Source organism: Oreochromis niloticus, linkage group LG18, assembly GCF_001858045.2.
Source record: "Oreochromis niloticus isolate F11D_XX linkage group LG18, O_niloticus_UMD_NMBU, whole genome shotgun sequence".
Lineage (NCBI taxonomy): Eukaryota > Metazoa > Chordata > Actinopteri > Cichliformes > Cichlidae > Oreochromis > Oreochromis niloticus.
Window position 1 is genome coordinate 32,754,443 of NC_031982.2, and position 11,733 is coordinate 32,766,175.

The 11,733-nt window shown below is 45.2% G+C and overlaps 1 protein-coding gene across 2 annotated transcripts in view; it reads right to left on the minus strand.

Annotated features, from left to right (window-relative positions):
• Nucleotides 1-10,482, minus strand: part of adcy8 (adenylate cyclase 8 (brain)) — a 137,309-nt gene extending 126,827 nt beyond the window's left edge. Inside the window, exon 1 of one of the 2 annotated variants that reach the window (XM_003452796.5) lies at nucleotides 8,291-10,482. In XM_003452796.5, the coding sequence (XP_003452844.1) occupies nucleotides 8,291-9,190 (900 nt within the window). In that variant the 5' untranslated portion in view covers nucleotides 9,191-10,482. The remainder of the gene's footprint in view (nucleotides 1-8,290) is intronic. The other variant, XM_005457675.4, reaches the window with a different exon arrangement.
• Nucleotides 10,483-11,733: the final 1,251 nt, after the last annotated feature.

Consider the following 11,733-nt stretch of genomic DNA (forward strand, 5'->3'; position numbering starts at 1 on the left):
CTTTACGCGAAAATTATTCAGTAAAGCTACAAAATAACTTATTGATTATTTTCTTGAGTATTGAAGAAATTTTGGTTTGGCTTATTAAAACCTCTTCATCACCAAGTTTTTGCAGTCTTCATGATATGTGTTGCAGGTCTTGCAGCTTTTTGTTGTTTTGATTTTCTTCAGTTTGTTGCGTTTGCTAGTTTGCTTTGTCTTTCAGTTTCTGTTACAACGTTCCTTTCCAGTCTCCTCTCTGTTCCCCGTGTGTAGTTAAGTTTCTGTCAGTGATGTTCCTCCTGAGTGCTTCCTATTTTATTTTGGTAGTCTTCTGTCTCGTGGACATGGTATTTACTTTTACGTTCCCCCGTCTCCTCTCCCTGATTAGTCCCAGCTGTGTTCCCTGGTGTTTTCACCTCCCTAATCACCTTGTGTGTGTTTATAACCTTGGTGTCCCGTAGTTCCTGTTTCCTGTGCGCACCGCTCCCAGCATCTCTCTAGGATTCTCCTATGTTTATTCCTGGACTTTGTTTTTGCTACTTAGTGAAGGTGAAGTAACCATGGTAACTTCACCTTCAATAAAAAGGTTGTTTTTAGTTGATACGATCTTGCCCGTGAGTCTGCATTTTGAATCATCTCCTGATTCACTAATCTGACAACATGTCTTCAAATATTGTGAAACCCAAACAAATTCAGCTTAGTGATAAAAGAAACCGTAAAAAAGTATCAAACATTTGACTCTCATTATAAATTGTGGCAAAACGATTGCTAAATGATCTTTTATTAACTTTTGACTAAATAACTGATTGACAGTCACTGTCGTTCTTTTTCCTACAGAACTGGGAAGTGTTTTGGTGGTTACGGGGTCAAAGCTGGAGGGATGTGTTTGCATATATATTCAAAAAGATCCTATAAAATAATTTAATTACCAAGTTCAGTGACTCGCTGATGGCAGCTGAATGATGAGGACCTGCACCACTGCACCCACCCAGTCTTCTAACAGGGAAATGAAAGACTAAACTTTCAAAATAAGAGCACAGGGAATATTCACTTGTAATTTACTGGCCTTAGTGTAAGACTCAGCCGAATCTAAAATAAAGCTAATGGTTTAAATTCAAATCAAGAGTCACTGACATTTTCTTGAATAAACTTGAATAATTTCAGGGAAATCTGTGCAGTTTTTTCTTACTACCCCCCAGTGTGTCTGATATACCTCTAACTCATGCTTTCTTAGAAATCCCAAGAAGCTTGTTAATCAAAGAAATATGTTTCTTATAAGCAGTGGATCAAGCTAAAAACGTAATGTGATAAACATGTTATAGTATTGCTCCAGAGTTACTGAAGGGGGATAAGAGATTAGTGCAACCATGACCTATTGACAGAAGTGAATGGAAAAGCTTTCATGGTCTGCTGAGTCTATGAAATATCAGAGGTTTTATTGAAAAGTCATTAAACTGTAATCAATTACTGCAAAGCAAAGCATCAGCCTCTTTAAAACTATCGACCTCCGACCCAGAAAAAGCTCGCTGGTTTGGTGGCTGCGAGCGGAGCGACAGCTGAACCACGCTGGGTGGGGGAGCTGGGAAATGCACCCTGAGCTACACAACAACAGCCAGTCAGTGCAGCCTACAGTCAGCACCGCAGCTTTAGTCAGCTATACAGCCACACAGAGGCACGAGCATTCAGCGGCTCAGGAGGTCGAGCCTGTGACGGCTGGTGGTTCAATCCCTGGCAATAAGTACCAGGCCATTTACACCAGTGGGAAGATCAGGCCTCACACGAGCTCGCATGAATCTCACTGAGCATGCTCAGAGGGCTTTAATGCTGCAGCACTTAGAATTTCCAAAAAGTCTGTGAGCTACTGTAAGTGACAAATTTAAGAAAATGAAATCTTTGACCCGTCAGTGAGACATTACACTGTGGGTTGGGTCCACTATGACAGTGAGACATTACACTGTGGGTTGGGTCCACTATGACAGTGAGACATTACACTGTGGGTTGGGTCCACTACGGTCACTGCAACATCAGTACAGTCATGTTCTGAGTGCGGTTGGAATAAAACCTCAGGAGTAAAAGGGAAAAAGCTTATGCCTGAAAAAAATAGTGATTTTATTTATACCGTTATATTTATCGACATCGACTGATACTAAAAACATTATTGCAATAAGAGTTTTTTCCATATCGACCAGTCGTAGGTTCATCCAGAGACTCATGCAGACCATACGCTGCATCCAACGACTGGACTTTTTAAACATCTGGCTGTTATTCTCCTACGTCTGCCTTTGAACAAACCAAATTAAGATGACCTTGTTTTATTTCGGTGTCTCTAATGCATTTGCAGTCCTTATGACCATGCTACATTTGTTTTTAAAACCATTTTCACACATGCACCTGAAATCTGCCAAACATTACTGACAGGGGCGGATGTCTAGCTGGTCTTTAACCCACCAGCTCTCTAGCACAAAGCCTGTGAGATACTAGACTGCACCAGTATGGGAAAGGTAAAGCTAATATTCCAGTGCATCAGAGCATTTGCTGCTGTCGAGTGGGTGACATGTAAGCAGGCAGCTCCCTCGCCTAAACCAGTATTTCCAGTAGTACGAAAAATCCCTGCTGTGTGCCACATGTGAGAAAACACTGCTGTAGAAATAATCCCAAAACTGTCCTGAGCTGATGTGTGAACATGAACAAAGTGTGTGTGTGTGTAGGGAGGGGAGAAAGGTGGAGGGGAAACAGGCGGTGACAAGTCAACACGAGCTCAGTGAGCTAAAACCAAAAACGGACAGATGCTAACAAACGTCTGCAAGTCTGTCAGGGAGAGAAGATCTCAGACACACAGAAGAGGACGGAGCACGTCGACGGGCGGGTGAGGGGTGGTGGAGGGTTGTCTGGGGTTATGTCACTCTTTCCAGGATGCATATCTATGTCAAATCCGAACAATAATCCCTTCTAAGTTGGGCAAAGCCTCACCTATGATCAAATATACATGCAAGTCTGTCTATAATTTAGATGTATTCTGCTAACAAACAGTCACAGAAGCTCAGCGAAGAATTACCTGAGAAAGATAATTAAAAGAGCTCTAAAGCATTCAAACACTGAAAAGGGTTTTTATGGTATCATCACCATAAAAATCCCAAAGATTCAAAGCATTTAAGTCAAATTTAAAACTGTGAAAATTGCTTTTAGATATACATATGTGTACATATATATATATATATATATATATATATATGTACACCTGTCCAAGCTAAGGAGTCCAAACCACACAGTTAGTGAATTCATGATGGTGAAAAACAGCAGGTCCGCACCATCGGCAAGAAAAAGCCAATTTAATGATCGACTAACTGTTTAGCTCAGTTTTTATTACACAAGAGAACAAAATGTGAAATTAAAAAGAGCTCAAGCAACAACCAAAATACTTATAAAAGCCATATACCTGAATCTGACAAAGAAGATGTAAAAACAGTTTAACATTAACCCTCTTTACAATACTGAGGACTGCTGAGCTGAGAGCTAACAAACTGTGCCACATTGTACTTTAAAGTGCAAATCATCACCTTATTTCAAATATAGTGGCTTCCCTTCAACCGCTGAACATCGAAAAACTTTAAGAAGCTGCAGATTTTGTGTAGGATACGTCAATGACAGCTGAATGTGCTGTTAGGCACATTCAGCTGTCATCGATAGTAACGAATCCAGCTGCAGTCAGTGAAGCAGCACTTCTGCTGTTTGCTGATGTTCTGATCTGAGTTTTTACTCTTTTCTGTGGTTAACCTAGCTTCCAGTTATAGCAGAAAACTTGACCTTTGACCTTGACCTTGAGGTTGAGGTCACTTAGTTTCAAACTTGTCCGAGATGTTTAGTAGTTGAACCTGTGATATCGATTCAAAGCTCCTATGTCGCCTCATTCTCGAGTGATCTCACTGACAAACTTGGCTTTCCACACCACCCGCTCGTCAGCTCGTCAGCTCGCCCAGCGGAGTAACAACAATACGCCAGCAGCCTTTTTCAGCCGACGGGTAACAAATATGACTTCTCAGCCAAAGTCATAAAAGGTAACAATAAGCCTACAGGCTACAGATTTGATGACTTTCTTTCCAGCGTCGCAGCTCAAGCTGAAATAAACTGTGAGTGACTTTGAGCTTTCAAAGAGGGGTGCTATAAATACAACGCTGTAAAGGAAGGCATTATGACCCCCCCCCCCTCGGCTTATAACAAGACAATATTGTAATTTTTTAGTAAAAATTACTGAAAAAACTGTTTTATCCTAATCATCTTGTTTTCATTATCAGAAGCCAGAATCTTAATTAAAATTAAAATCCAGTTAATCTCCCGGCCCTACTGCAGCGCAGGGGGATGTTCAGTTCTCGTGTCTGACTCAAACTGTCTAAGCAAGTTTTACTGGGAGCTGCAGGGAGTCCCATGTTTCCCCAAATCTTTGCAACAGAGGTGAAGACAGAAAAGCGAGCACAGAGCCACAGTGGACACATTATAAATAAACCTGAATTATCCTTCCAGACCAGCCGACTCTACTCAGACCAGCGACACGCTGTGTGTACGCGCTTGGATCTGTAGCTTTGGGCTTCATGTTGTGTGTTTGTTTCTGTGTATCCCTAAAATAAAGCATTTTAAAACCAAGTATAAGAGCTCTTCGTGTTTCCCGTCACATGTTCGTCTACGCTCCTCTCAAGTATTACAAGGCACTCTGGGAAATCTGCCAGACATGAAAGAGCTGACGGCTGAATTATAAAATATATTTCATAACTAATTGCTGATGTGAGGAGCTAATTCTGAAATGAGATGTGCACAGCACTCGAGAGCATTTCACACTCATCTTAAAAGAAATACGTCAAGTCAAAAGAAAACACATCTGAGAGCCTGTGTGACGTTTTCATCAGACCGAAGACTCATAATCACAGGCAGTTAACTCACTGAATAATCCACTTCAGGTGAGAGCCGTCTACCAGCGCGTGCGCGCACACACACACACACACACACACACACACACACACAACCATCCGCAGCATCTCCCTACGTGTTTTTGCTTCTTTGCTGTTTGTTGTTGCTCCTCACTAAACACTTCGAGAAAACAGACTTTTTTTTACAAAGGAACCTACTGTGAAGGCTAAAAGCAGGACGCTGGGTGAGGACATCACTGAGGAGGCGTTTCAGCGTCACACACTGAATCTTTGTGCACTGATTTGTGCCTTCTGCTTCTTTTGTTGACATTTTGAAGGTAAATTAATTTTTCATTGAAGAAAACACAAAATGTTAAGATTTCTTCTCATATTCACTCAAACATGATAACACATTACATGAAATTTCCAAAAGCTACGATAAACATATTCAATACAAAAAACATATTCAATACAGCATCTTTCAGACTTTGAAAAAGCTGATTCCTAAAATAAATGCGTTATTATGATGGCCAGATTAGTCAAACCAATGTTTTAAAAACAAAAATCATATTATTTGCAGTATAGCAACATGACTTCTGGGCTGACACAAAGGTTTCTAAGAACAAAAAGTATGTAAATCATACCGTTCTTACTTTATGACAGTTCTCCATAAAAATGATTCCCACTACAAATCCAAAGTGAGAGACTTTAAGCTCTGTGTTCTGCTTTTCCTGGTTTTCTGTCATATAGAAACTGTTCCAATGATGGATGCTCATTTTAAACCAAGTTTCAAATAACGAGGACACTGAATCACTGTGAGCAAAAAAAAGAAGCTCGGGATTCAGACTATTTTTTTATTCTTGCCTCGGTATGATGTCATACTGAGTGGATGTCCCTAATATGATGGGAGCCAATCAGAAATGTCCACGAATGGACAAAACAATGGGCCTAGAAACGAGCAGAGCAGGTCGCCTGTAAACCGAAACCAACAGTTCAGGGACGTCTGCAGGATGTGGAAGAAAACCTCTGACCAACCCAACGATTTATCTCTGCGCTCACACGACAATCGTCAGACTCCGTCAGCACCAAACAAACCATGTTGTCAGAATTCAGCTGATGAATAACGACGCACTGCTTTTATGATCACTTCAAAACACTTTCACTCGTGACGGCAAACACGAAGAAAACAAACCACAAATGGATTTAAAAGCTTTTTTTTACTGAACACACAAAGTGCTGCAATACAAAACACATTCACTTCTTGGCACTGCATTTATTATACGAGAAATACAGCACGTTATCGTAGAGACGCACCAGTGATGTTAGGGCCAGTTTCTGAATGAAATCATTGACTTTCTGATTAATGGAAAACACTCTCTACACCTCCTGAGCTTTTCAACAAGATAAAAGAAAAAAGGTAGTCAAATATTTTTAGTCTGCAAACAATGCAGTGAAAGGTTTAACTTGCAATTATATCATCTCAGCACATTACTGTTGATTACTGCAGGGGTTAGCACTTGTACCAGGACACACTCACTGACTGCTTCACATCAATTATAAAATCCCTAAACTTAAAAAAGAAAGTTATCCCTTTGCCTGCATAAACCTCAAAATAACCATTTTATCCTGCCAAAGAGGTTCAAGAAGCTTCGGTGGCTCAGATGATCTGTCGGACTGTTTGTTAGCAGGATTACTCAAACGTTGTGGACAGATTTCTGTACATTTTTCACCAAAATTACGATTGATTTCATTTGGGAGTCAATCTGGATGTGGAGCCTGGACATTTTGGAACGATTCTTTACTGCAGCAACATGGACCCAGCTTTGAGATTTGAAGGTTTTTGACTGTATAGCTCACAACAAACAAATAAGTAACTGATTTGAAATTTCCAAAAGCAGAACAGGAGGCAGGCCCCGCTCCTGTGGAAGCAGCTTCCTGTTTGGGTTCAGAAGACTTTTAAGATCCAAACTTAATTCAATTCAATTCAATTAGTTCAGTTTTATTTATAACACGACAAATCACAACAACATTCGCCTCCAGATACTTCATATTGTAAGGTAAAGACCCTGCAATATTAGTAAGAAAATCCCAACAATCAGTCAGCCCCCTATGAGCAAGCACTTGGGAAGAAACCTCCGACGGAACAGAGGCACCTATTTTTACCTGCATACGATTAATAGTTCTGTTTATTGTTTGTCGTCTTCCCATCAACCCCCTACATGTAACAGCAAATGGGTTCTTCCTCCCCACTGTCACCGAGTGTCGATGTTCATATTGTTAGTGTTGTCTGTCTTAGATCGTAGAGTCTTTACTTCATAATACGAAGAACCTTGAGACAACTGTAAACTAACACTAATGAAACTGAACTGAAATAGAATTTAAGTTTCCGGCTGTAAACCGAGAGCCGTGTAAAGCAAAGATTCCACAAAACGAGCTGAGAAATCAAATAGTTGAGCTGTAACATCTCCTTCCTCGAGGGAAAGTTCAACGACAGGCCACTAATGGATTAGAGCAACATGCCGCTCCCTCTCTCGCCATCAATCACATACTAAGTAGCAACAAAACTGCTCAGAATCGTGTTCTGCTTCATTAGCTTGAGTTGTTTACATCCACATCTGATGATCGGCTCTTCAGTCGATGTTGACAGACTGCTGCGGTTATTTGAAGCTTTCTGAGAGCTCTGTGTTCATTTCTTGGTGCTTTCAGGGACTCAGACGTACATGATGATGGTGCCATCGGACAGTCTGACAATCAAGGGCAAGCACATTAAGAAATATCAACCTCTCAGCTGTTCACCTGCACACTTTCATATGAAGCATCTGACTCTATGAGACCTCCTGGAATTTGATGTATTTTTACCAAAAAATTTAAGTTATTTTTTTCACCAGCAGGGGGTGCTAAACCTGTGTGGAGCTCAGCTGCATTTCAGGCCCTCCTTCGTGTGTGTGTGTGTGTGTGTGTGTGTGTGTGTGTGTGTTGGACAGCTCCTGGTGCTGAAACCTGCAGCACTCTGAGGCAGTCACACCAGGCTGCTGTCACAAACTGACGCATTTCATTATTAAAACACGGAAAAATCAAACCGCCTGAGCCAGAGTCAGGGAAGCACAGGCGACACAAAACATCTCAGCTAAATTCACACCTGGTCGTGGAGTCTACGACTGTTATTGTGCGCTCTAAAAGACGGAGAACCACGTGCCGGCTGCACATAAACCGATTGTAGGTTTGGAAAGTGAAACATCATCACACAGCTGAGAGTTCCGGTAAATATCAGCACCGGTAGCAGCGCTCCGTAAAAAGATAAAGTTTCAGGGAGGAGAAAGAGGAAGCTAAAGCAGCTGCTTGGGGCAAACGAAGGAAGATAGAGCAGAGGAATGGAGGAGAAGTGAAAGGAGGGTGTGTCGAAGGCTCACCTGGTTGCTGGAGAGCTGCACATTCTTGGAGATGAGCAGCTGGACCAGGATGTGAAGCCCCGAGGTGAACAGGCCGGCCAGGATGGCCCAGGTGAGCGGCAGCGGCAGCATGCTGTAGGTGGCGAACAGGGTGAAGAGAACGTACCCCACCCCGTCGCCCAGCAGCCCGTAGCCCAGCCCTGCCGCCAGGATCTGCGTGGCCATCGCCACCCAGGTGACCACGCCGCTGTACTGCAGGTAGCTGTGCGACGTGGTGTCCTTTCGCACCACCACTAAGGCACAAATAACAACTTCGATGCCCGTGAAGAAGCCCAGGAGCGTCCCTTTGATGGGGTCCATCGGGATGGAGGCCAGGGTGAGGTGCAGCACCAGCAGGGTGAGCTTGGTCACCACGTCCAGGATGTTCATCACCACCACCGACTTGCGCCTTTGGCCCAGGAAGTAGCGCTGGTACAGCCGCTCCAGGTCGCGGGACTTGAAGGAGTTGCGCAGCGTGGGGAAGATCACGCCCCGATACGTGTAGCCCCAGTTCAGGAAGAAGTCGGAGTTGCTCGGCGCGCAGTCGATCTGCAGGAAGCCCAGGTCGCTGCTGGCGCGCTCCGGGAACACTTTGGTCCCGCCGTTGTTGTGCCGGTCTCCCACCGACGTCCGCCCCGCCGACTGCTTCCGCGCGCCTTGGCTCGGGTCGTAGGGCTCCTCTGGCCCGATGCCCTTCACCCCTCCCCCGCCCTGCTCGTGGATGAAGCGCTGCTCGGTGATGTGCCGCACCGCGTTCTGCCACAGCAGCCGTTTGGGTCGCGCGCTGCCGCTGCTGTTGCTGTTGTTGCTGCTGCTCGGGGTCTTGTTGATGGTGTACAGCTCCTCGCTCGCGCTGGAGCACCGGACCTCTGACAGCTCCATGGCAAATGCCGCCGCGCGCGCTGGCCCCGTTTGTCTGTGTGTGTCTTCGCCGCACTGATTACAGGCTCGTAACCCACCCTTCCCGCGCGTTAAGGAGCTCGGCGATTTTGGGGGAGACGACGTCCTCTCGTGCGCACTGAACCGGGGGCGCGTGCTTCTCTCTTGGGTTGGAGGTCATTGTCGCGCGAACGATTCCAGAAACGAAAAAAACCCGCACAGAAATCCTACTGGAAAGGAAAAACATCTCCAAGACGAACCGCGCGCATTGTCAGAAGCGTCTCAAAACAACAAGAACAACAACAAAACAACAACAATCACCGGGTGGCGTGTCCAAGCTCGAGCCACCAACCGTCCGCACCATCAGGGTGCCGCGGCGATCCAGGAGCGGGAAAAACGAGGCGGGACACGAGGAGTGCACGCGGCACAGAGACCAGATTTTCAGCCGAACCCCCCAAATGGCTCGTGCGTCGTTGGCACAGCTCGGTCCGCTTTACCGTGCCATGGCTGTCCTATCTGCGCGTGCAGCACGAATATTCACATTAATTCCAGTCTTCTGTCTTCTACACACACACACACACACGCACGCACACAGATCCAGACAGCGGTGAGGTCAGCAGCTCAGAGAGAAGCAAAAAAACACGAAAAAACATCCAAAAATCTTTTTCTCTTAAAAACTCGGCGACGACTCAGAAATATCAACTTGTTGTTGCGCGCGAGGCTCCAGATCAAAGTCGAGAGCGCGAGCCACTCAACCCTCCTCAGGCCTCCCCATCGAAACGGGGGTGGATGCAACACCTGGCTGTGAGATCTGAGAGAGCCGCCCTCCGTCACAATCCTACCCGCTTCTCTCTGAGAGGACGGCGCGCGAGGCTGAGAGCGTCTCCATGGGAAGCGTCCAGTAAATAATGCCTTCTGCCTCCGCGTGCTGTGCGCGCGAGGCTGACAGAGAGCGAAGCCTCCTTCCTCCTCCTCCTCCTCCAGTTCCTCGTCCTCCCGCGAGCCGTCTCTCTCCGCGTGAGACCTCCCGGGTTTGGCTCTTTCTCCTCCTCTTCCTCCTCCCCGGTGTTTTTTTTAAAAAAAGGGCGTGCAGCAGCACCCGCGTGGAGTTGATTTGCAGAGAGCGCGAGACTGGTCAGCGAGTGGCACCGGGGAGCAAGCGAGTCAGCTACGCTCCGGTTTGACGTCACACCGCGCGTGTATGTGTGTGCGCTCTCCTCGTCTTAACAGTCCCTGTCATCCCACGCTCTTCTCCTCCTTTGTCTTTTCTCCTTTCTTTTCTCCTTTCTCTCCCCTCCGTTGTCTGCCCCCCTCCTTTTACTCTCTCTCTTCTCAGCTGCCCAAATTTGGGATTAAATGGTGTCACTTAAGCACAGCCTACACACTGTTTATGATTTTCCTGGGTTGCTCTGTAGCTTCCTATTGTCCTCTGTCATATTTACATACTGCTGCAGTGGAGGAGGCTCATTTTAGTCCAAGCCTCAACCTCCAGGGCTGTAAAACGAAGCCAGTGCAGAAGTGGACTGCAGTTCCTCTTATGGCCACATGAGGCTTAATCCCAAAGTGAGTCGAGCCCCACTGACTCCCATGTTAAAATGCCCATTGTTACAGCACCTCCATTAACTGAAGCCACCAACCGTAGTTTCTTGACCATCCGTTGGGCATTTTTAGTGCAGCTATCTGTCAAATATTACAGCGTGCTGTCTTGATGCACACTCAATCATCCAGGTAAGAAAATTCCAAAAACTTGATTGTGTTCATCTGGATGTAGCGTTTTCAGTGGGAGAAATGTTTCTTCACTCATCCACATGACTTCTTCAGTCTCAGATGACTGCAGGTTTCAGTCCCTTTAAACAAGACTGAAACTAGCACCACTGGCACAGACCTCACAACCTCAATGGGCTGTGAGGTCAGTTTCTTGATCATTAAGCCTGCTATGTGGCACAGACAACACAGACAACAGTTGGTAGATTTAAACGATTTACTGGGAGAAACATGAATGGGAATTGGCTGTAGCTCAGGAAGTAGAGCAGGTCATCTACTGATCAGAAGGCTGGTGGTTTGATCCCTGGATCTCTCAGTCTGCATGACAAATATCCTTGGGCAAAATACCTGCCCGAACATGAGAGAAGGATAATGGTGGTGCAGAGGCAAGTGAGGTAAATAAAAAATTAATCTTCAGTGTCCATTTGCAAACACCAGGATACACAAAGTCCAAGGAACTTCACAGGATGAAACAAACTTGAGCACAAGAAACTTAAGGAAGCCTAAGCAGAGAACTTGAGCGATTACACAATTACACACTGGTGTGAAACAGGCACAGGTGGAGGGAATTAAGGGAGTGTCAACACAGACAAAAGAGCGAGGACAGGCACAGGAAGTAAAGACAAACAAGGAAAGCAGCCACAAAAATACACTAGAACCAAATAAGAACCTGGAGCCATGACAAATATGGGCTCTTGGTACATCTGGTAATGTACCTCTCCTGTGCTCTGCCTCAGGTCCATAACTCTTCCGCACGATCTGATATCGTCGTGTTGGTGTTG